This window comes from Diabrotica virgifera, chromosome 8, assembly GCF_917563875.1.
Source record: "Diabrotica virgifera virgifera chromosome 8, PGI_DIABVI_V3a".
In the NCBI taxonomy this organism is placed as follows: Eukaryota; Metazoa; Arthropoda; class Insecta; order Coleoptera; family Chrysomelidae; genus Diabrotica; species Diabrotica virgifera.
This window is the reverse complement of record NC_065450.1, coordinates 65317760-65341812: the sequence shown is the minus strand read 5'-3', so window position 1 is coordinate 65341812 and position 24053 is coordinate 65317760. Positions and strand designations below refer to the sequence as shown.

General features: G+C 32.6%; 2 protein-coding genes across 3 annotated transcripts in view; one reads left to right on the top strand and one right to left on the bottom strand.

Moving 5' to 3' along the window:
• Positions 1-2826: 2826 nt before the first annotated feature.
• On the bottom strand, positions 2827-20550 carry LOC114331763 (nudC domain-containing protein 3). 2 transcript variants are annotated; one of them, XM_028281401.2, is made up of 2 exons: positions 20342-20550; positions 2827-3613 (listed from the first exon to the last, which is right to left on the bottom strand). In XM_028281401.2, the coding sequence occupies exons 1-2, from the start codon at positions 20440-20442 to the stop codon at positions 2845-2847; spliced, it is 870 nt and encodes a 289-aa protein (XP_028137202.1). In that variant the 5' UTR covers positions 20443-20550; the 3' UTR covers positions 2827-2844. The 2 variants fall into 2 exon arrangements, with proteins under 2 accessions (XP_028137202.1, XP_050515658.1); XM_050659701.1 differs by lacking the exon at positions 20342-20550 and adding an exon at positions 20123-20196.
• Positions 20551-21153: 603 nt separating this feature from the next.
• Positions 21154-24053, top strand: part of LOC114331764 (protein canopy 4) — a 29196-nt gene continuing 26296 nt past the window's right edge. Inside the window, exon 1 of the mRNA XM_028281402.2 lies at positions 21154-21496. Within this exon, the coding sequence (XP_028137203.1) occupies positions 21373-21496 (124 nt within the window). The 5' untranslated portion in view covers positions 21154-21372. The remainder of the gene's footprint in view (positions 21497-24053) is intronic.

Here is a 24053-nt window from a genome sequence, read left to right as displayed (position 1 = left end):
TAACATTTGTTTACCCATAACATTGACGTATTAATAAAATAACTGACATAACAATTGTTGACGGGTCTTGTAATTACTCAATCAGAGCACATAATATAACGTTTCAGCTGCGTCCAGAACCAAAGACGTTGATGAATTCGCGCACATATAAATTTACTCCCAACGCGCCTAAAGAATTAAGTACAACTTAAAAAAATACGTTTTTAGCAAATAACTCAAAATAGTTATTTTCCTAACTAGTAAGGAAAGTGATACTTTCACGCACGAGACTGCCATTGACCCTAACGACGCGATAGCGGAGTTCGGCCAAGTAGTCGAGTGCGGGGAAGACACTTTCCGCATGAGTTAGGAACAATATTTTTCTAGGGCCGTCCGTTTGGAAAAGGCACAAAAAATAGAGTTATGTATATCAATTCTTATTTAGAAGTGAAAAAACACAAATTAATTCTTTGACAAGGTTGTCAAAACCAAACTTTCAATATAATGGGTTACCACGACGACGATATTGGTTTCCATGACGACAATTCAAAACCATTGTAACTGTCTACTGATCTGACTTTTAAATATTATGTCAAAATAATTTTATTTCATCGAATTATCCCGCTAATTTCATTAAAAGATGAACACAATAAGATATATTTGAAATAAATTAGTAAATAATATATAAATATTAGTTTATTCCATGTATTGTAATATATTATAATTCCATATTACAAGGTATTTTACTTTCGGTATACGTTATTGGTATATACCAATGATACACACCAAAGACGTATGACTGAGATATATTAATATCATGCGACACATGACAGAAGCTCGAAACAAATGACAATCGATGAAAAGCCCTATTGATTATTTAGCATTTTTAGTTGACAATGATATTTTTGATCGGATTAAGTCACAATTGGTTGTAACGATAATTACATTTTTGTCAGTTTTTGACGTTTCAACTTTCAATCCAAAAATCGTTCTCAAAAAAGAAAAAAAATCAACTGATGCTAGATTTCCATGTGAATCTAACCTTAGATTATCGCAATTATCATTACAACCAATTGTGGCCTAATTTCATCAAAAATATAATTTTTTTTCGTCCACCACTTATTTGATGTGAATTCTTAAAAGAATAACTTATTCAAAAAATCAAAATAGATTGAAAATTCGGTTGGCCCGGAAGACTTGTCCGGGACATGACTTCGTAATTCAGGCCATGTCCCGGATTTTTAGGAGTAGTTGGTCACACTATCATGACTGAAATGACAATAAAACTTATTAATACTTTTGAAAGAAAGATATTAAGGACGATATTGGGACCCATTTGTGAGAATGGTAGGTATTTGGAGAATAAGGTTCAACCACGAGTTATATGTATTTTAATTTTACAAAGAACCCTTTATGTATAGCAAATTATGCAAAAATATAAATATTGCGCTGGGCAGGTCACCGTATAAGAATGGATAACGACAGAACACCTAGTAGAAGGCTTAGCGGAACAAACTATGGTGGGACGTAGGGAGAGGTGGATATACGAAGTGAGAAACGATGCTAAAGAGATATTGAGAGTGGAGGAGAGCAGCCAGCTTGAAGATGTATGCCGGGGGAGACCAGGGCCCAACTTGTGCGGTAGCGCCATAGGAGAGAAAGAGTGACAAGATACACCCCTTTCTATTCTTACGGGGAATTTCAATCGATTCAGAAGTATGTAGGCCAATTCTGTTATTTGCTATCTGTTGATAGTAGAGATTTTGTATAATTCTTAAGTCCTCATTGCTTATTCTATGTTCAAGTATTTCCATCAGTTTCCAACTAAGTCTAATTAACATCTACAATTTGTTTCACGTTAAGAATAGAACGTTACGTTTATGGAGATGTTGTCAAACCTCTTGGGCACGGGTCGCTACTCTACTTTCGATATACGATTCATTCTAATCAGTACGGCGTGTGAACGGCCGTAGCTCAGCGGCATGATACTGGCCTCATACGCCAGAGTACACGGGTTCGAGCCCCACTAATGACAATCCATTTTCATTTCTAAAAATGATATGAGTCGTTTCACCGTGCCTCGGAGAGCACGTTAAGCCGTCAGTCCCCCTGGGATAGTGTACAGCTGGTTCCTAAAAAAACTGATACGACTCTTAGTAAGATTTGATCATTTTGAGCAGTGTATGATTGGTCTGACATTATATTATATTTATTATGACAGACAAATAATAAAATAAACAAACAAACAGCGATTTTTTGAGGTTGAAGTTATCTGGACAAAACTTAATATTTGGAAGTGACAGTGACAGTATGTAAATAATAAGTATTTATCCTTCAAAATGTAATAAATTAAATATAATTAAACTCGTATTCATTATATCACACCTCATCAAAAGCTTTTTACAAGAACATAGTCAGCGATTTTGATATGGCTTAGAGCCAGACTACATCAAGATCGTCTATAAATCGTGCTGGTAATTGTCTTGCAGCGACACCAAAAACAAAAAGAAGAAGAAGAAGAAAGTACACTGCTCAATTTTCTATAAAATACGCTTTAAGAGCCGTATCAGTTTTTTTTGGAACGAGCTGTACATCGACACTAGTTACTTGAAACAGGGTTAAAGATGTAATTGGCACCGGAACAATCCGAAAGATCCACTCGGCAAAAATGCCGTACGATAGATATTATTATTAGTACGGCGTGGAATCGGCACGCTTCTATCGTCCATAAGAATTACATGGAACTATCTCCGCAATGTCCTATTCTTAACGTGCAACGCTCTATAGACACTAGTATTAATATTTGAAGGAAAGTTCGTACAGTTTAGGTTAAAGCAAAAACACATGCCTTGAAAATAAATTTTATTAATTGTATTTTACAATCGTCGGATCAAATGGACCACTAAATGGTGACCCTTCAGCATTCCAAGCTTTCTTTAAAGTCTCATGAACCTGTAATTCTTCAGTAGTTGGTAAACCTAGCCTTTTTCTTTCATGATTCCACTGTAACTCTTCTATTTTCACCTGAGCATGTTCCGGTAGTTCGTCATATGGTCTAGTACAATCAATTGTTGATATGTCTAGCTCTGGTTCGCTTTTTATTAAACAATTCCACCACTTTTCTTGGCATTTATCCAAATGTAGCAGCAACTTTCGTCCATCCAGAGACCATACAGTATCAGCCGCTTTACATTTTTCACAAAGATCTCCACTCAGTATATACTCACCATCTCTTAACTTTACTGAAATAGAGCTCGACTGAAGTTTTACCTCTAAATCTTTTGTACTGACATCTTTGGGGATTCTCACAATGACATCAATTTCGTTTATAGACTGCGACCAGCAATAATGCTCGAAGACAGCACCGTTATAATATTCAGACTTTGAAAAACTAAATTCTTCCACCCCATCTTCAAGTAGTTCATCTTTTGTCGTAGAGGACACCTGCTGGTCTGATTCTTCACTACAAGACACGACTACTTCTTCTGTAGATACAGGTATTTCATTAGGGGTGTATATGACATCTCGTGGGACAGCTTTCCATTTCAAAAATGTATGTCTGACTAACTTTTCAGAAAGACCTTTTGGCAAACCCAAACCGGGATTCATCATGGACACATTATAAAAGTCGGTCCTAAAAATTAGATTCTATTAAGGTACTAGTCCGCATTAGAATTTTCAAAAAATTAAAATTTTTCTTTTTGCATTTTTTAATATATTATGGTGCGTCCGCATTGGTAAGAATTTTCGTCGAACAAGCTGTTCGTCGGAAATATTTGCGTGCTCGAAGTAAATAATAGGGAACTTGCACATTTTCTTTATTACATAATAATGTTCAGTTTTGTATAAAAATGAGATTTCCAAAATTTCACGCTTCAAAAACTCATAATAACTTATACGCCAGTCAATGGAAGCAAGAATAGGATATTACCTCCGAATTCTATCCTACTGCATGGATTTTAATGAAATTTTGGGCCTAGCCTCTACTTATCTCCTAATTCAAAGTCTACCCTATGCCGATGTGTGCTTTTACCTTGGGGGTGGTTCCTACCCCTTCTTAGGGGTGGAAAATTTTTTGGTTAAAATTACTACGGAATTCGCTAGAGAACCTAATTCTAAGCAAAAACTGTTCTATAATTTTTTTTTTGAAAACTCAATACTTTTTGAGATATTCGTGGTTGAAAATTGGCCAGTTTCATTGCAACAAATACCTTTTCGAACGGTTTTTTGCGAATACCTTCAAAACTATGCATCTAACTAAAAAAGCTATATTAAACATTTTTATAGGTTATGAAAAAAACAAAGAGACACTTGCCTTCAGAAATCTTCTAGTTATAATACAAAAAGAGATATGGTAGGTGAAAATAGTGTGTTTCTTGGTACATTCTCAAATTGGTGTATTTAACTTGAAATAACAGAGAACCGGTCGATTTTAGATGTACAATGATACTAATACCTTTTGTAGTGCTTTAAAAGACCTTTAAAATGAGCTGCCTTAAAGGTCCATTACATTAAAACTAAACGAGATATGCTGCAAACAAAATTGATAACTAATGTATTTTAAGAAAAAATGAGAAGTAATTTTAACCCCCATCCACCAAAATATAAATGCATCGTTTTCCTTCCACAATACCTTTTACTATAGTGTTATTTCTATGTTCAAAAAGTTGGACGGATTTAAAATGAATGGTTTTTGAAAAAAAGATCAAATTATGGAGAGCATTTTTAAATTTTTTTAAAAATCTTCTTTTTCTCCATGTAACTTGAAAATGATAAGAGATACAGTAATGAAAAATAAAATGGAATTTTGTATCTGAAAAAGCCCTACATTTTTGTGTGGTATCTTTTTTTCGTATCTCTTATCTTTTTCGAGTTACATGGAGGAAAAGGAAGATTTTTAGGAAAATTTAAAAATGCGCTATATAATTTGATCTTATTTTTTTCAAAAAGTCATTTTCATTTAGTCCAATTTTTTGAACATAGAAATAACACTATAAAAAAGTATTGTAGAAGGAAAACGATATATTTAAATTCTGATGGATGAGGGGTAACATAATATGTACTTCTCATTTCTTCTTAAAATACATTAGTCATAAATTTTTTGCAGAATATCTCGATTAGTTTGAATGTAATCGACATTTAGTATTGCTCATTTTAAAGATCTTTTCAAGCACTATAAAAGTTATTAGTATCATTATACACCTAAATTCGACAGTTTCTCTGTTATTTCAAGTTGAATACATCGATTTGAGCATGCAGCACAAAAAACTCTTCTTACCTACCATATCTCTCTTTGTATTTTAACTAGAAGATTTATGAAGGAACGAATCTCTTTGTTTTTGAAGTTATACTTCTTTACCGGCGATAGAGGGTGAATTTTTATATGTTAAAACCTATCAGCCCGGCGCATGCGCATTATAACTTTGTTCTGATTGGATGTTCAAATGACATGTCAAAAATTATCCGATATGGCAGCTGTAGGACAGCTGTGGTTTGGAGGTAAAGGTAAAGGTAAACAAATGTATAATATATTAGTTTTATTGTTGTGAGGACAGAAACAAAAAAGTTTATAATATTGTAGTGACTTTTAAATAGTTTTTAAAAGCAACAGGTACGTAATAATTGTTAATGTATCATGGGTATAAACCTACCTATTTGATCTGCCAAAATACATAGTATGTAATACTTTTATTTATATAATTTGATTACCATCAAAATTTCTATCAATATTCACCTAATATATTGTTTTCTTACTCTATGTTTTGTTGTATTTTTTCAATTCTAAATCATTTAAATTCAAAATTAAAATAATTTGATCAATTTTCAAAATATCAAAATATCACAAGTTTAATCCGTTTAGTTAGTCGATCTTCGTAAATAATGACACATAGTGTCCGTGGCTAAGCGTTGAAGGCGAATTAATTGCAATACCAACCGCGCTTATCAGCGCTGGTTCGAGTCCCAATAGAAACTTTCTTTTTTGTTTTTTTTAATACATTTTACGATTGTAAGTATATTTATTATATAATTGTATTTTCAGAAAATACGTATTTAGTTAAAAAAATTTTCGACAATTAATGTTCAGACATCATTTGTGGCTTGTTTAATGTGTTTGTGTGTGTTTTATTCTTTTATTATTTTAATTTTTGGCACTGTTCTAATAAAAATGTTTGAGAAGTAGTAAGTATAAATTAGTTTAATATTTAAACAAAATATAAATAAAAAGTATATTAATTTCGTTTAAATCATATAATAGAAGTATAACTTCTTACGTGCGTACAAAGTACACACACATTCTTTTTTTTTTATAACCTACAGAAATATTTTATATAGTTTTTTTGTTAGATGCATAGTTGTTAAGGTATTCGCAAAAATCCGTCCGAAAAGGTGTCATTTTTCAATGAAAATGGCCAATTTTCAACCACGAATAACTCAAAAAGTATTGAGTTTTCAAAAAATAATTATAAAACAGTTTTTGCTTCAAATTAGGTTCTCTAGCCTTTTCCGTGGCTATTTTAACCAAAACATTTTTCACCCCCGAGAAGGGGTAGGAACCACCCTCAAGATAAAAGCGCACATCGGTATAGGGTAGACTTTGTTTCTTGAGATATTTACTACTTACTGTGAAAATATCAAGTAAATCGATGTAGTAGGATGGAATTCGGAGCCAAATACCCTCATTGACTGCCCTATTAGAAGTACAAATTTAAAGTCTTCTGTATTTTAAAATAGTTCAAACGACCCGTGACGTCACATAGTTTAACTGTATGGTTCCGTTTATGGTTATATTTACGTATATTCTTCTTCTTCTTTAGTTTATTGGCCTCCACCTACTTGGGTATTTGGCCAGCTCGTCGGCGCGGAATAAAGGAAAAATATTTATATTCTAATGGCATTTATCGTATGTCATTGTAATAATATATACCAGTTTCCTGAAATTGGAATTTGATATAGTTATTGAAGGAAAGGAAAGAAGGTTTACTATGGAAAATAATACCATTTTGTAAAAGTACAAGTTTTCTATGAATAGTTCAAACGATCAAAAACACTTGTAACGTCACATAACTGCATTTTCTACTGACGTTTATAATGTCTAATTTAAAATTATATACAATTTTGTTTACTTTGTTGGTACACAATGTAAACAAATAACCGGATGACGTCACGACGCGTTTTGGGCTGGCTGGTATAATTTGAATTTTTACTCGTCTTTAAGGGCCAAACGAAAGACAAACAAAACTTTTTTACATGTTTTAAATTATGATCTGTTGTGATTTATAACATTTTTTTCGAATTTAAAATTGTATGCAAGTTCCCTATTGTGCTAGTGTGGACGTGTTCGTCGCATAAATCGGACGCAAGAATTTTCGACGCACACGCTCCATCGGTTATCGTTTTCGAGCGAAGATCAAATGATTTGAGCACCGCGTCCTCACTGGTAAAAATTTGCAACGCAAATTCTTGCAACGCAAAAACTCGATACAAAACCGTTCTCGAATGCGCATGCGCAATAACGAATTATTATGCGCAGTAACACATTTTTCGTTACTGCGCATACTCGTAACCGTTCAAGAACGGTTTTGTATCGAGTTGGAACAAACCTATAGTAGTTTAAATTTATTCCACCAGAGGTCACATACTGTTTTCAATCGCGAATACACACGAAAAATTACGAGCCGTTAAATACCGCTATGAATTCCACGATTTTATTGGTTAGAACTACCCACGTGATATCTGTGTTCGTATTGGTCAGAGTGATAATCAGCTGTTAGACATCATTATTATTATGTGATGGAATTTTTATTTTGATGTAAATAAATATTTATTACTGATAATTTGTATAAGCAAAATTATTGTACTGCACTGCACCTACAGTGACTCAGAGCCTCAATTCTGAAATGATACAGTCGCTACTCAATAAAACTGTAGCTTGTGTCAGTGACTCAATATTAGAAAAAAATTACATACTGAAAGTAAGTTACTAACTATAAGTTCTCTAAAATAGCATAAGCTATGTTTTGGGTTTCAGATATACCATACTTAAATAACAATAAGCCTTTAATTATTTTGTGTATGATTTTGATATCAGCTAAAATTAATAAAGAAAACAAAACTCCTTGTTGCTTATTTCTTTGCCTGATAGATTTATTTCTTGCAGTTCAGCTATGTCGATTATTATTTTGTAATATCTGTCTAATTGTTTCAGGATTACATCTTTTTCCAAACTGTCTTTCCACCTCATCTCTCAATTTTGGTGCACTTTTTTAGTATTATTTGTTATTTCTCTGACAATACATCTTATTGTTCGTCCGCTATAACTTTTCCCATGCGTCGCGATTCATTTTCAAGCAAATTAAGTCAAAACATTAAGTGAAACGAATGTCGATGTGTATATACATTTTGTATACTGTATACTATATACTACACACATCGGCGTACATTTCACTTTATGTTTTGACTTAATTTGTTTGAAAATGAATCTTGACACATGGGAAAAGTTGTAGCGGACGAACTATAGCTATTAGGACTTTGGAGACGGCTGCTCTGAAAAGTTCGTTTGATGTACATCCGTACAGCGTATAGCATCTCCCTATGCTTCATTTTCCTTGAATCTTTCCCTGCATAATGAGTTGGAGCAAATTGTTTTGGCCCATACATGGCAACATTTTTCATACGAATTTCTAGTTACAATCTTTTCATGTCGTAAGGCCAAACCCAGTTATACCAGGAAATTGTCTCAGGCCATAGCATTATTCTCTACATATAAAAACTTAAGAAAGTGTGTCCTTTTAGGTGACACAACAGATCGAACACAACAAGCCATGTGTATCTTTTTCGGTACACAGTGTTGAGGACAGTGTGTATCTAAAAGAATACACTGGCACTGGGAGTGCTAATTATTGCATATTTGAAACCCAAAACATAGCTTATGCTATTTTAGAAGACTCATACTAACTTACCTACTTTCAATATGTAAGTTTTTTCTAATAAATATTGAGCCACTGACACAGGCTAGCTTTATTGAGTAGCGACTGCATCATTTAAGCTGTGAGCCCCTGTATAAGTTTATCAATCGTGGCCTAGCTACACATTAAAATTGTTTCGTTGATCATTCCCTGCTTTGCTTTCTTCAGCGTGCACAGTGATTTTTGTACAGCAGCTTTTGTAGCCAATAGTTACTCTTGTTTGTTTAATAGATTTTTCCTAATCAGGACTTGATTTCTTTTTGGTTAGTTACTGTCTCCCTTCTACAATAGAGAGAGAGTTTGGGGCTTATTATTCGTTAAAGTGTTGGAATGCTTGTGGGTTTTGATATATGTACATACTACCACAACTCTCAATACAAAATTTGATCAAACTAAACTGATAGTGTGACCACTAGATTTTTATAATTTGAACAAACTGCAGTTGTGGCGTCACTTCCTGAGTTTGCTCAAACTGTTTGATCAAATTATTTGATAGTGAAACTACGACTTTAAGGATTTAAGTAACATCAATTTAATTTGCAATAAAAAAGATCATGAAGATTTGACGATGCTTGTAAATTCATACACCCGATTTAGATAATTTAAGGGCCGGTTGTTCGAAAGCTAATCAACAATGATAATTATCAAATATTTAATTACTGTCACCAACTGTCAACGTCAACTTTGTTTGGGTTGCTGAAAACATAATATGAAATTACTTAATCAATTATGTTAATAATTGTTATGTTAATTGATTAACTAATCTCATAATTTTAATCAATTATGTTTTCAGCAACCCAATAAAAGTTGACATTGACAGTTTTGGTGACAGTAATTAAATATTTGATCGAACAACCGGCGCTAAGTGACAGAAATGTTTAGATTGTCTTGTCAAATATACCTACATGCAACAAAAAATTTAAACAAAATTTGCATAAAAAAAATTGAAGTGTTTTAAAAGTTTCAATATGTAAAAACATTGAACCACAGAAACGGTTTTTCTCCACAAAGAAACAAAAATCGTAGCAACATATTAATAAGTGATACATACGTTTAAAAATCCAAATGTAAATGAAATATGAAATTTCAGACATTTTCAAAGGACACAAGACACAAAATGCCCTATATTTCACAAAATGCCGAAGAAAATCATAATTATATAATATAACATATAATTTCCCCTAAATTACTTTTCCCCATATCCAGTATATTTACTTTTATGTAAATTATCTGTTTTTAATTTTCATGCATTTATAATTTAATTTATAAGATCTATTCTAGTGCTGCTGTGTTTGTATTGAACAACTGAAATAAATTAAAATAATATTATTACTATACAATAATTGTTTATATTTTTTATGAGATAAAAGAAATATTTTATGAGACTAGGTACAGTCTAGAAAGCAGACTAGTAGAAACGAATAAATAGTGTTTTTTTAATCAATACTGTTTTTCAATATTGATTTTCTACCACACTTTTATTTCTATCACAAAAATTGTCAATTATAAGATAAACAAGAAATATTTATCCGTTATCCTCGGTCAGCAGACTTGTTTTCTTGAAACTACACTTTGCATACAATATTGGTATTTAAATATCCCGCTCTGTCATTCTTAATCATTTGACCAATACGAACACAGATATCACGTGGGTAGTTCTAACCAATAAAATCTTGGAATTCATAGCGGTTATTAACGCTTCGTGAAAAATTTACCACGCCATTATAGGTTCAAAAATAAGTTCCTAAAATATTTTGGTAAAATCTCCACTTTTCACCCTCGGTAATTCTGGAACCGTTATTTTATAACAATTATGTATAGGACTTTTTTGTTTTAAATATTATGTAGAACATTTTTGTATAGAACATTGTTTACGCTAAAGCATAGTTTTAAAAATATTGGCGAAAAACGTAAAAAAACTACTAATTTACCGACTTCTCTCCCCCAAACCGGACGCTCAAAATGGTGTAACTTTTTACTGAACAATATGTGGACCATATAGAACAACTTGGTGTTGGAGGAAAACTTTTACTTTGGATGTCTGGGTTAGGCCTTTTTTGGACCAATATTATACTATACTAGGTACCTTCGTAATTTTGAAATCGTTCATTTTAGAAGGATTATGCATAGGGCCTTTTTTATTTCAAATTTAATGTAGAACATTTTTGTATAGAAGGCTGTTCGTGTTCATGCTAAACCGCATAGTTTTAGAAATATTGACGAAAAACGTAAAAAAAACTACGAATTTACCGCTTTCTCCCCCCTTGCCACCAAACTAGAGGCTCAAAATGGTGTGACTTTTTTCAACAATTTGGTGTTGGAGGATAACTTTCACTTTGGATGTCTGGGTTATGCCATCTTTTGGATCAATTGTTTCATACTAATACACAGGATACCATTTGGAAAAACATAAGACATTAAACCGTAATTTATTTATTTATTTAGTACCCGTTGTATATATTTTTTTACACATCATTAAGTTCTGAAGTACAAGAGCTTGTAAAACCTGTCTTCGATAAGTTAACCAATAAAGATTTACTATCACAATATTTGGGGAACAATATTATACACAAAATAATAAGAATGTGATAATAAAATTCTTTGAGCCATCGTTCCCAAACATAATTTCTTTGGTAAAAATATTGCTGAATTGGCTGTCCAAATATCATTGGATATCTTTAATGAAGGTCGTAATTATGGAAGTTATGGGTTATACGACTGGCTTCTCTGCTTATAATTAAGTGCGGGGTTTTGACAAAGAGAGAATTTCCATGGCCAATAAAACAAGTAAAGTAGCAAGGAGAGAAGACCGTTTGGATAAAAAAAAACAGAAATAAGTCTAAGAAGATGAATTATTTGACAGTTTGTACTTTTATTTGGCCCAGACATTGCTGATTAATTGATGGTAAGAGCCAGAATTGAATTTTTCACCAAATTTCTAACTAATAAAACTTAAAACGCGTTTCTCTTGAAATGTCATTTTTCCAACTAGCGGACAGTTAATCTCCAGATTGGCTGGACCAATTTAAATAAATCTTGGTGCGTTTTATTTGTCATTATATTCTGTGTGACAATTTGACCAACAAATAAAACATAAAAATTTTTAACCATGAAAAACAGAAGAAAAAATGTGTTATTTTCACAATTTATTTCAAATTAACCGCCATTTTTTCCTTTTGAGGAATTTTTCACTAACAGTGGTAAATTGTCACGTGAGACACCTTCCTTTTTCAAATGCCCTACGACTTTTTTGTTTCAAAGATCCCAAACCTGAGATTAACTGTCCGCATTAGAACAACTTTTTTCGAAGCATCAATTTTGGCGCCCTCTACAGTACATATGAGTAAATGTAAAAATTAAAAAAAATTATACTGTTTAAGGTCTAAATAATAATATGTAAGAAGTTTTATGTCATATTTAATAAAGGGCCCGAGAGAAAAATTCTTGAAAAAATGGTTATTTTTAGCCTCCTAAAGAGTATGTACCTTAATTATTATTGATGTTGTTCTGAAGCTATTTTCTTGTGGCATTTTTATAATTAACTAGTTTTGATGGGAAATAAGCCACAATTTTACTAAAAAAAAATTTACTAAAAAAAATGACAATATTACCATATTTTAATGTTAATATATAACCAATTTGTATAATCCAACTAATAAAATAAGGGGATTAAAGGAACTTGTTCAAAATAACAACATGTGGACATAGTGTAGTTTACCTCTGAGGTACAGATTTATGAAGCATTAAATAACTGTAGGGGATGGGAATAGAACTTGTAAACAAGTACATAACAAATCTTTTCTTCATAGATGATCAAGTAATTGTGGCAAACAATAATGAAGAAGTGGAGTATGATTCAAAAGTTAACTAAACAATACGAAAATTGTGGACTCACCATCATAACAACATAACAAAACGGAAAATCTTAGAATAAAGGATGAAGAAAGAGACCCAGAACTTTCAATTAGAGATATAAAAAAATACGAAGAATTTAAATATTTAGGGACAGTGTTAGTGAAGGAAGGAACATCAAAACAGGACATTCAGCATATGTAGTACAAACGTTACTCCTAAAATTAGTTTACAAACAAAAATGACAACTTGCAAGTCAGTTGTACAACCAATTTTGATGTATGGATCTGAAAACTGGCAAATGAAGATGATAGAAGAAAAAGTTCGAAGTGGTCTAAATAGAAGAAGCTAAGTGGTCGAAGTTAAGAAGAGCATGTCAGATATCCAAACTTGATCACATCCCAAATGAAGAAATAAGAAGAATAACAGTAGACAGTAAGGATTTACAATCGAGTAGATACAATTGAGGGGGCCAGACGTAAAAGGGTTGAAGTGCAGTTTTGATGGTTCTGAGATAATCAGCTTCAAAGTTGTTTGAGTTTTATAAATTCTAGGAGTCATTAAACTAAAATAGGTCTAGTGTACAATGTACTATAAAATTATAAAAATATAAGGGTATATTATTACTCTTACTACACTCTGGTCCAAAATTAACCGGCCACCTTAAAAATAGGTCATTTTTGATGTCTTATATCTCCTAAACCTGTTGTCCGATTTAAGTGATTTTTTTAATATGTTATAGCCTTATTCCTTCACAATATCGCTATAATAATATTGTTGCTAAACAGGTAAATTTTCATTGTATACCGGGTGTACGAATCAAACTGTGTTTTTTCCTAAAGTTTGCATCACCCTGTGGAATATTCTAGCATTTGTAGAATACTGAAATTAAAACCTAACTATAGCCTCCTGCTTTCTCAACATTTTGTTGTTTGATTGATTCGCTTATGTTGGATAATAAAAAAGTTAGGTGCTTTAACAACTAGACATGTTTTTTATCAATACAGGGTGTTTTTAAAAAATTTTGGCAAAATTTAAGGGGTAATTCGGCATGAAAAAATAATGACAGTTTGCTTTATAAACTTATGTCCGCAAATGCTTTGGTTCCGAGATAGGGGGTGTTGAAATTTTTCTGTCAAACTGACGATTTATTTATTGCTTTAAAACCGGTTGAGATATGCAAATGCAATTTGGTGGGTTATGACGTAGTTATTGCATATGTTTTGACATACAATTAAGAATTTAATATTCACCATTGGCGCGCATACGGGTAATATGAGCCATCATATTACCCGTATGCGCGCCAATGGTGAATATTAAATGCTTAATTGTATGATAAAAAATGTGCAATAACTACATATTAAAACCCACCAAATTTCATGTTCATGTCTCAACCGGTTTTAAAGTAATAAATAAATCGTCAGTTTGTCAGAAAACTTTCAACACCCCCTATCTCGGAAACGAAGCATTTGCGGACATAAGTTTATAAAGCAAACTGTCAACTGCAAACTTTGCCAAAATTTTTTAAAAACACCCTGTATTGATAAAAAAGATGTCTAGTTGTTAAAGCACCTAACTTTTTTATTATCCAAGATAAGCGAATCAATCAAACAACAATATCGAATCAACAGTGAATTGGATCTTGATCTTTTTGGAAAGTGTGTACCTAGCTTTTGAAATATGTAAGTACATACAAGGAGTGAAGGAGTACATATTACATGTATAAAGTAATGAGCATTTGATGAGTTCGGTAGTCAATAAAATCACCTTACAAAATCTTGAAAATTTATCTAGTAAAACAGTGTTTTAAATTTAGATGAGTACAAAGGGGAAATTAACAAACAAAATCTACAACATCGATAAAGTGTTTTGACCATTTGCTGTTGTTTATAGTTGAAAAAGTGCAGTTTATTTCAATTCTTTAACAAAATTCCTCAGTGCTTTTATTCAAAGGGAACAAAAACACCTCATTAGTGTAGATAAGAGTATACCAGTTGTTTTAATCAGTGAAAGGAACATCATAAAACCAAAACTTGATTATTATAAGAAAAAATAGTAATGTTTTAAGCAAATGAAATCCAGTGGCGTCCAATAATCTTTTCTTCTAGTTTTTAAAGATGTCTGGTAAATGTTGCAATTGTTCTACCAAATGTATTTTTAAAGAACCTAAGAATAATCGGGAGGTTTTTGGTTATCCATGTGATTTTTGTAAAAAAGTATTATGTAAAAGTTGCTCAGGTGTCAGTGCTACAGAGATTCATTGCCTCGTGTTACCATCATCATCACGCATTTTTCCTTACCTTTGTGGAGATTGTGTGTCAGTAATAAAGTCAGCAGTAAGTCTTGATAACAGAGTCAGAGCCCTGGAGGATGCCTTAAGTGAGGTCAAAATTGACAACAGCCAGAAAATCGAGGAGCTCGAGAAACAAGTTGGTGTGATAGCAGACGAAGTTAAGAGTATGAGAACTAATTTTTCATCATGTCTTGATGTTATTAAAAGGGATCTTTCCATTATTAAAAGTTCCACCACCTCATCGTCTACACAGGGTGGCTCCGGGAATACTGCACCAGTGGTACATAATAATGTGATGTTTGAAGTGTCTGAGAGGCAAAAGAGAGCATGTAACTTAATGATGTTTAATTTAATCCAAAACAATGAGGAAGACGACTTATCTAGAGCCAACGACATCCTCTTGGGTCTGTCAGACTCCCCAGTCAACATACTGAGCTCAGCCAGAATTGGGAAACGCAATAAAAATGGACATCAATCATTACGCCTAACCCTTGAGTCTCCTGAGATTGTTCGTTCAATCTTGAGGAACAAAAGAAGACTCGATAGAAGCTTAAAAGTGTTTATTGAGGCTGACTTAACTAACGAACAACGTGCAGAGGTTAATTCTCTGAAAACAGAACTTAAAGAAAGGCAGCGTAATGGTGAATCCATCTCATTCTAAAATATGTAAACGGTATACCAAAATTGCTCACAAAAACACAGAAAATCAACAGAATTAAAAGTTCAAGCCACTTCGTCAATACCTGTTTATTTTCAGAACGTCAGAGGTCTGCGAACAAAACTTAATCTACTCTATGGTTGATTAGTGACATTAACAATTCTGAACTACAAATGTTCGACTATAACGTCCACCGAAAGGATAGATCTTTATCAACAAGCATTTTTTCTTGTGGAGGTGGGGTGCTTATAGCTGTCCGTAAAACAATATCTAGCACAGTTTTGTTAGCAAGTAACAGTGTTGAACATTTGTTTGTTAAAATTGAAGTTGGAAGCAATAAGATCATCATTGCTACTGCTCATTTCCCACCACAAAGTGAACCAGAGAAATATTGGGAGTTTACGGAGAATGTGGAGAAACTATCGGATGAAAATCTGGATCACAAGCTTTGTATCCATGGGGATTTTAACCTTCCTTACTGTAACTGGTCCAAGGATGGAATGTCTTCAGTGGGTACCCCTTTGATAGAAGCTTCACCTCGTGAAGTTGAATCCATACAGATTCTCTCAGCTTCATGTTCATACCATAACCTTTATCAAGTCAACTCCATTAAAAATGCACACAATTTGCTGGATCTGATTTTCATGGACGATGGCGAAGCTAAGATATCAACAGCAGAGATAGTCCTACTTCCTTTGGATATTCATCATCCACCTATATCTTTTGAATTTAAGTGTGAATCATGTGTTAACAACCCTGGACTGACTGGTGATGCTTTTTATAGAGATTTCCATGTGATGAACGTCCTAGATGTTACAAGTTTTCTTTCTCAATTTAATTGGGATAATTTGTTTAAAAATAAGTCTCTTGATGACATGATCAGTATTTTTTACGATATTATATACTTAACAATTGATCTTTATGTTCCTGTTAAAAAGTATTCAGCAAAGAAATTTCCGGTGTGGTTTTCTCCTGATCTCAAAGTTACAATTATTCAGAAAAAGAAAGTTCACAAAGAATATCTAAGAACTAAATCCCCCACTCTCTTTAATGAGTTTTCTGAATTAAGGGCTCAATGTAAAGGCTTAAAACAACAATGTTATCGTGATTACATTGCATTAACTGAATCATCTCTCAGGGATAATACTAGAAATTTTTGGAAATTTGTTAGTAATAAAAATAGCAAACCTAATATACCATCAGTTGTACACTATAATAATATCACTGGTTCTAGTGGTACAGAAATTGTTAATTTGTTTGCTGAATACTTTTCAAAAACTTATAGTGATAGAGATTGTGATTTACAGGATAATATTTTAGATTCTGGTGACATCAACTTATCACAATTTACTATATCTCAATTTGTCATTTCTATTTCGTCTATATATGAAAAACTTTCCATTTTGGATAGCAACAAGGGGCCAGGTCCAGATGGTCTTCCACCTTCTTTTCTTAAACACTTAAGCTTTTTACTTTCGAGACCTCTTTTTCACATTTTTAACCTGTCATTAAAGACCGGGATGTTCCCAGACTACTGGAAAACTAGCATTATTACCCCAATACTAAAATCTGGAGATAAGTCTCAAGTGAACAATTATCGTCTGATTTGCATTCTGAGTTGTATTCCCAAAGTTTTTGAGAGTCTTGTTTGTGACTATTTGTCAGCAAGTTTAAAATGCTGTTTTATCGACCAGCAATTTGGATTTCTCTCTAGCCGCTCCACTGAACTTAATTTATTGTCATTTACTGACTTCCTTGTGGAATCTCTCGAAGGTGGCTTCCGGGTTCATGCTGTATATACAGACTTTACAAAGGCGTTTGACCAGGTAAATCACAAGATTTTAAGCAATAAGTTGAGAGGTCTGGTTATCCAAGGTGAACTTTTAGAATGGTTGTTATCCTACCTATCTGAAAGAATACAAATAGTGCGTGTTCAGGGTTTTCAATCTTTTGAAATTAAGGTACCTTCAGGAGTGCCACAAGGGTCACACCTTGGACCCCTTCTATTCAATATCTATGTCAATGATATTGCCTCCTGTTTCCACTTTGCTTTTCTCCTAATGTTTGCTGACGATTTAAAATTATATTTGAAAATCGAGAATGATGGTGACTGTCAAAAATTACAATCTGACTTGGATCGGTTGAGCTATTGGTGTGATAACAACGGAATGGAACTTAATGTTAAAAAGTGTCACTTAATGGTTTTTGGTCGAAATAGAACTCCTGCAAATCATATCTATACTATTAAGGATTGTCCTTTAGACTCTGTATCTCAGATAAAAGACCTAGGTGTTGTGCTCGATTCCAGCTTAGCCTACATCCCCCATGTCTCATCTATTGTCTCAAAATCACTTCAACTTTTAGGGTTTATCAAACGTTGTGCAAAAGACTTTCTAAATATCCCATCCATAAAAATATTGTATTGTTCACTTGTGAGACCTCACCTAGATTACTGTTCATGTGTTTGGTCTCCACACTATAACACCCATATTCTAGCTATTGATAGAGTTCAGCACAAGTTCTTAAGATTTGTTGCATTTAAACAAAATCAGAGGGTTGATGAAATTAACTATTCTAATATAGAAAAGTCACTCAACATAACCTCTCTCCAAATCCGACGCATGCATAAGGATCTCACAATGTTTTATAATATACTACACTCCAATAATTTTAGTCCTCAACTATTGGAGAAAATTAGCCTCCATGTTCCCAGTAGACAAACGAGGCTAAATCAACCTTTTTACATTAGACCGCATCGCACTAACTACGGACACAACTCCTTCCATGTCCAGAACACCTAGATTTGCTAACCAATATTCGGAAGGTTTAGATTGTTACAGTTTTCCAAATAAATTTAAAGCTCAGCTTACAAACTGTGCGTGATAACTTGATATCCTTGTGTTTTGTACATTTTTTGTTAATGTTTGTTATTTATTTAATGTTCCTAGTTTGTATGATTAAAATTTTTAAATATACTTTAGGTTAGGTTATAAATCTCCTGTGATTAATGTTTATACTGTATTTTAATTGGGTGATTGCCCGTTGATAAATAAAATAAAACAAGATGTTGAGAAAACATGAGGCTATAGTTAGGTTTTAATTTCAGTATTCTACAAATGCTAGAATATTCCACAGGGTGATGAAAACTTTAAGAAAAAAACACAGTTAGATTCGTACACCTGGTATACAATGCAAGTTTACCTGTTTAGCAACAATATTATTATAGCGATATTGTGAAGGAATAAGGCTATAGTATTAAAATAATATATTAAGATATTAAAAAAATCACTTAAATCGGACACAGGTTTAGGAGATATAAGACATCAAAAATGACCCATTTTTAAGGTGGCCGGTTAATTTTGGACCAGAGTGTATATCCTTTCTTTTTTTCAATTATTAAAAAAATGTACTTGACTCTTTACGTAGTGTTGATAAATGTTACTGGTAAAACGGTTCAAGTGCAGATGTTAACTACATATGACTAATCATTTTTGTCCCCGCTGTTATCCACAGTGTAACTACAACTGGCACATTGCATAATACTTAATTAGTCTTCAAAATTGGTCACAAATCTAATATTTATTTACTTGAAATTAATCCTGTATTAACATGTGTTTACACATTACAGAAAACTAAAAAAAAATAGTTTTGTGATAAAATGGTTCAAGCGCACTTGAACCCGTTAATTACTATTTGTTTTTACAGAATACTAAAAATAGTTTTGTGGTAAAACGGTTCAAGAGCATGGTTAAACCTATTTACTACCAAAGCAAACTGAAATTGTTTTCAGTGAACTAAATATAATGGCGATAGATGGCGACTGTAGGACGAAATATGCTTAAATCGTTTCACCACCAAGTTCTAATACCATTTAAGTATGCGAATCTGTACTTAATGTAGAATTTTAAAAAAGTGCACTTAAACCCTTTTACTTCTAACCCCCTCAATTATAATCCAAACAACTTTTATGGTACAGGCATGTAATGCGAATGAAAGATGAAGGACGATCAATGCAAGGCTTAAACTATGTTCCATGGAATAGAAGGTATAATGAGAGATAAAAGCAATAAATGAGCTGAGTAAAAAGTGGTGATCAAAATTCGGGATGTGAGATGTGACAGGGGCAGAATACAGGCTTATTCATAATTCATATATTAACCCGTTCACTACTGGTGTAAAATTTGAATCAAACCTCAGGTGTGGACTACTTAAAAACATCGTTGTCCACAAACTTTTACACCACGCCACTATGGGGTGGTCCGGTGGTCGGCACAGGGTGTACAGAGTCGAGCACTCCACAGTTGTGTGGTTAAGTGATATCCAAGTTAATTGATATCTTGAAAATGAACGTAACCGGCAACAAGGGTAGCCTACCTGCTTTAAAAACAATCAAATTATTTTTTCATATATCCTGTACTTAACAAGTTTAGTATTCTAGAGTAGAGAGCACACAATCACCTAATGATAGTGAGATGTAAGATGTAAGCATTATTCATGTAAATTACTGTTTAATAGACAGTTTTTATTTCAAAAGTAAATTTTGAAGTTTTGAGTTAATGATTTTGAAGTTTATTTAGGAGAACCTATTCTTACCTTCTTGCCAAAAAGCCAAATATGTCATCTAGGAATTTCGGCAGAGTTCTGCAGTCTTTGAGCATTTCAAATAACATATCATCATGATTATTTTCAGACATTGTTTAATGTACCTTTAAAAAATATTTTGTTTTGTACTATGAAATTTATTGATTTATTTACAAAGATGAAGTGAAAGCATGACGTGAAGTGTGAAGGAAAACAAATCTTCTAGTTTTGCGTGGTTTTGCTGGAAAATTCTTCTTCTTTTATTCATTGGAATAGCTGTATGCAGTGGATGGACAGCTTAATTTTCCACATTTTTTTTTGTTCTTGCTCGTAACAGCAAAAGCAAATAATTTCAATCTCGTATATAAATTTATTGAACAATCAAGAAGTTGAAAGAAAACAGTGTTCAATTAAAATAAAAATTTTATTTCCAAAGGCTGATGAGGGTTAGTGGCCTCGTCTAATTAACAAAACTTGCCAGTTTCATTTGACATTAGGGTCATTAGGGTGCGGTAAATTTAAAAGTCAACAATTTAGGTATATATTTATTAAATTTGTTAATTAAAATACTTATTATTTTCCAATAATTAATCCTGTATTCTTAAGCTGATAATTTTCTGTACGTATAATATATGGAAATTGAAATATATTTTTTAGTCTTATGTTAGATTATTTACTTATTAATAAATACAATAATAAAATTCTAATCTCAGATTATTACAATAATATCGTAAATTTTTTATTATTTTGAAATCTACCACCTACCCTGCCTATTATTCAATTCCACGACTATTACTTATTGAATAGAGAATAGGAATAGATTTCCAGTAAAATTATTACACGTATCCTTTTATTAAATTAAATTTAGCCATAACCAATTATAATCTTACATCAAATTTGATTAACAAATTTGATAAAAAGTTCAAAAGGTTAAATGCATAAGATAACTAATATATATTTATTATCTATCATTGTCCAGTGTATAATATCAAGCATATTTATATCAAGTGCGCTAAAGTGGCTAAATGCTAAGCGAGAAGTAAATGAATAATTTAAAAATGGTAGTGTTTAATGGATATTTTATAATCTTATTTTGTACCTTAGCCTTAGTGTATTCAGAAAGTCCAGAGGAAGAGCAGGGTGTAAAATACGCAAATAAATGCGAAGGTAAGAAAATATCAGATATATTTTAAGGTTATGTATAAATTTGCAGGAAAAGAAAATGTAAATAAAAATTTCTGTGATGGAAGTCTGGAATATTCTGTTTAATATGTATTTTAATCTTGGAATCCCAGAAAAATTTAGACATGCTAACAGTGAGCCTAAAACTAAAGAACCCTACAGCAAAGATCAGTTTCAACAGAACAACTTCTAAGGAGATCAATGTAAACAAAGGCGTGAAACAAGTCGACTCTATCTCCCCGACATTATTTGACTTGACCTGATATTGGAAGTAATAATAAACAGAACAAACTTTGCAAACAAAAACATTAATACATATCAACTTCAACTAGTAGCATCTGCAGATGATCTAGTCTAGTCATCATAGAGAAGACGAAGATGACACTTATAGTATGATACAGTTGATCCAAAAGATGGCATAACCCAGACATCCATTATTTCTAAAACTATGCGGTTTAGCATGAACAACCTTCTACTTATTACCTATACAAAAACGTTCTACATTAAATTTGAAATGAAAAAGGCCCTATGCAAAATCCTTCTAAAATGAAAGGTTCCACAGTTACAGAGGTAGAGACATCCAAATTAAAAGTTTTCCTCCAAAACCAAATTATTCTATATGGTCCACATTGCTCAGTAAAAAGATACACCATTTTGAGCGTCCGGTTTGGGGGGGGGGGGGGGGGGGAGATGGGGGAAAACTTGGTAAATTAGTAGTTTTTTTATGTTTTTCGTCAATATTTCTAAAATTATGCTTTAGCGTAAACAATGTTCTATGCAGAAATGTTCTACATAAAATTTAAAACAAAAAAGGTCTGATACATAATTGTTATAAAACCAACGGTTCCAGAGTTACGGAGGGTGAAAAGTGGAGTTTTTCTATACTTTTTATATTTATTGGGCAATTGATAATGATTTTGGGTGGTGAGGTTGACTTTTCTTATTTCTTCAAGGGCTTATCACTAACATACCATCGGCCACTCAAAATATTAAATTTTATTTACAAAACACAATCCTGTTAAAGAAAATTTCTTTTATCAGTAATAATATTATAAATTGGCCAGAAAATATAAAAAGTATCGAAAACTTCCACTTTTCACCCTCCGTAACTCTGGAACCGTTGATTTTATAACAATTATGTATCGGACCTTTTTTGTTTTAAATACTATGTAGAACATTTTTCTATATAACATTATTTACGCTCAAGTATAGTTTTAATAATATTGACGAAAAATGTAAAAAAACTACTAATTTACCAACTTCTCCCCCATATCCCCCCCAAACCGGACGCTCAAAATGGTGTAAATTTTTACTGAACAATATGTGGACCATATAGAACAATTTGGTGTTGGACGAAAACTTTTACTTTGGATGTGTGGGTTAGGTCTTTTTTTGGACCAATTATACTATGTATACTACTTCCGTAACTTTGGAACCGTTCATTTTAGAAGGATTATGCATAGAACCTTTTTTATTATAAATTTAATGTAGAACATTTTTGTATGGAAGGTTGTTCATGATAAACCGCATAGTTTTAGAAATATTGACGAAAAACGTAAAAAACTACGAATTTACCGATTTCTCCCCCCAAACCCGACGCTCAAAATGGTGTGACTTTTTTCTGAACATTATGTGGACCATATAGAACAATTTTGTGTTGGAGGATAACTTTCACTTTGGATGTCTGGGTTTGGGTCTAGTTATACCATACTATTATAAAAGCAGTTGAAAAATTAGGTAAGGAAGTGAAGAGAATAGGGCTAGAGATAAACCAGCACAAAACAAAATACATGACGATAGGGAAGGACAGCAGAACAATTCAGAAATATTTAATAACACAGAATCATAAATTTGAAGCTGTATCCACCTACACTTGGAAGTAACAATAGGAAAAACTGGAACAGAAAAACAGAGGAAAGAATTCTGAAAGACAAAAAACACGGAATGACTAGAAATCTGCTGGGAAGCAAGACTCATAAGTACAAGAACAAAAATGAACCTATATAAGACCTGTTGTTACATATGGGATAGAAACAACAATTAACACGTTGATGGACAGTACGTCAAATGTATAAGCAAGTGTTGTGACACTATATGTATTTTGCAAAAGGGAAAAATGCAACGTCTGTAGACGTTGTGTCACATTACATCAAATGGAAATTAGACGTCTGTAGACGTTCTATCCATCAACGTGTTAACACAAAAGAGGAAGATAGCCTTCTGAAATTTGAAAGAAAAGTAATAAGAACAATACTGGTGGGCCACAATGTAATAAGAGAGAAAGAAATAAAAATGAAAACAAATGTCTAAATTGAAGAAGAATTAAAGAGAGAAAATATACAGTCGGAAAAATGAAAGAATACCCATGAACGATCACATCAATCACATATTATTCATATTATTAATAATCTGTCTCTCTCGTTTGTTATTTACGGAAAAAAACCAGCAAATACAAAATATGTGATTGATGTGATCGTTTATGGGTATTCTTTTATTTTTCCGACTGTAGTCAGATACATAAAAATCTCATCGCTTAGAATTG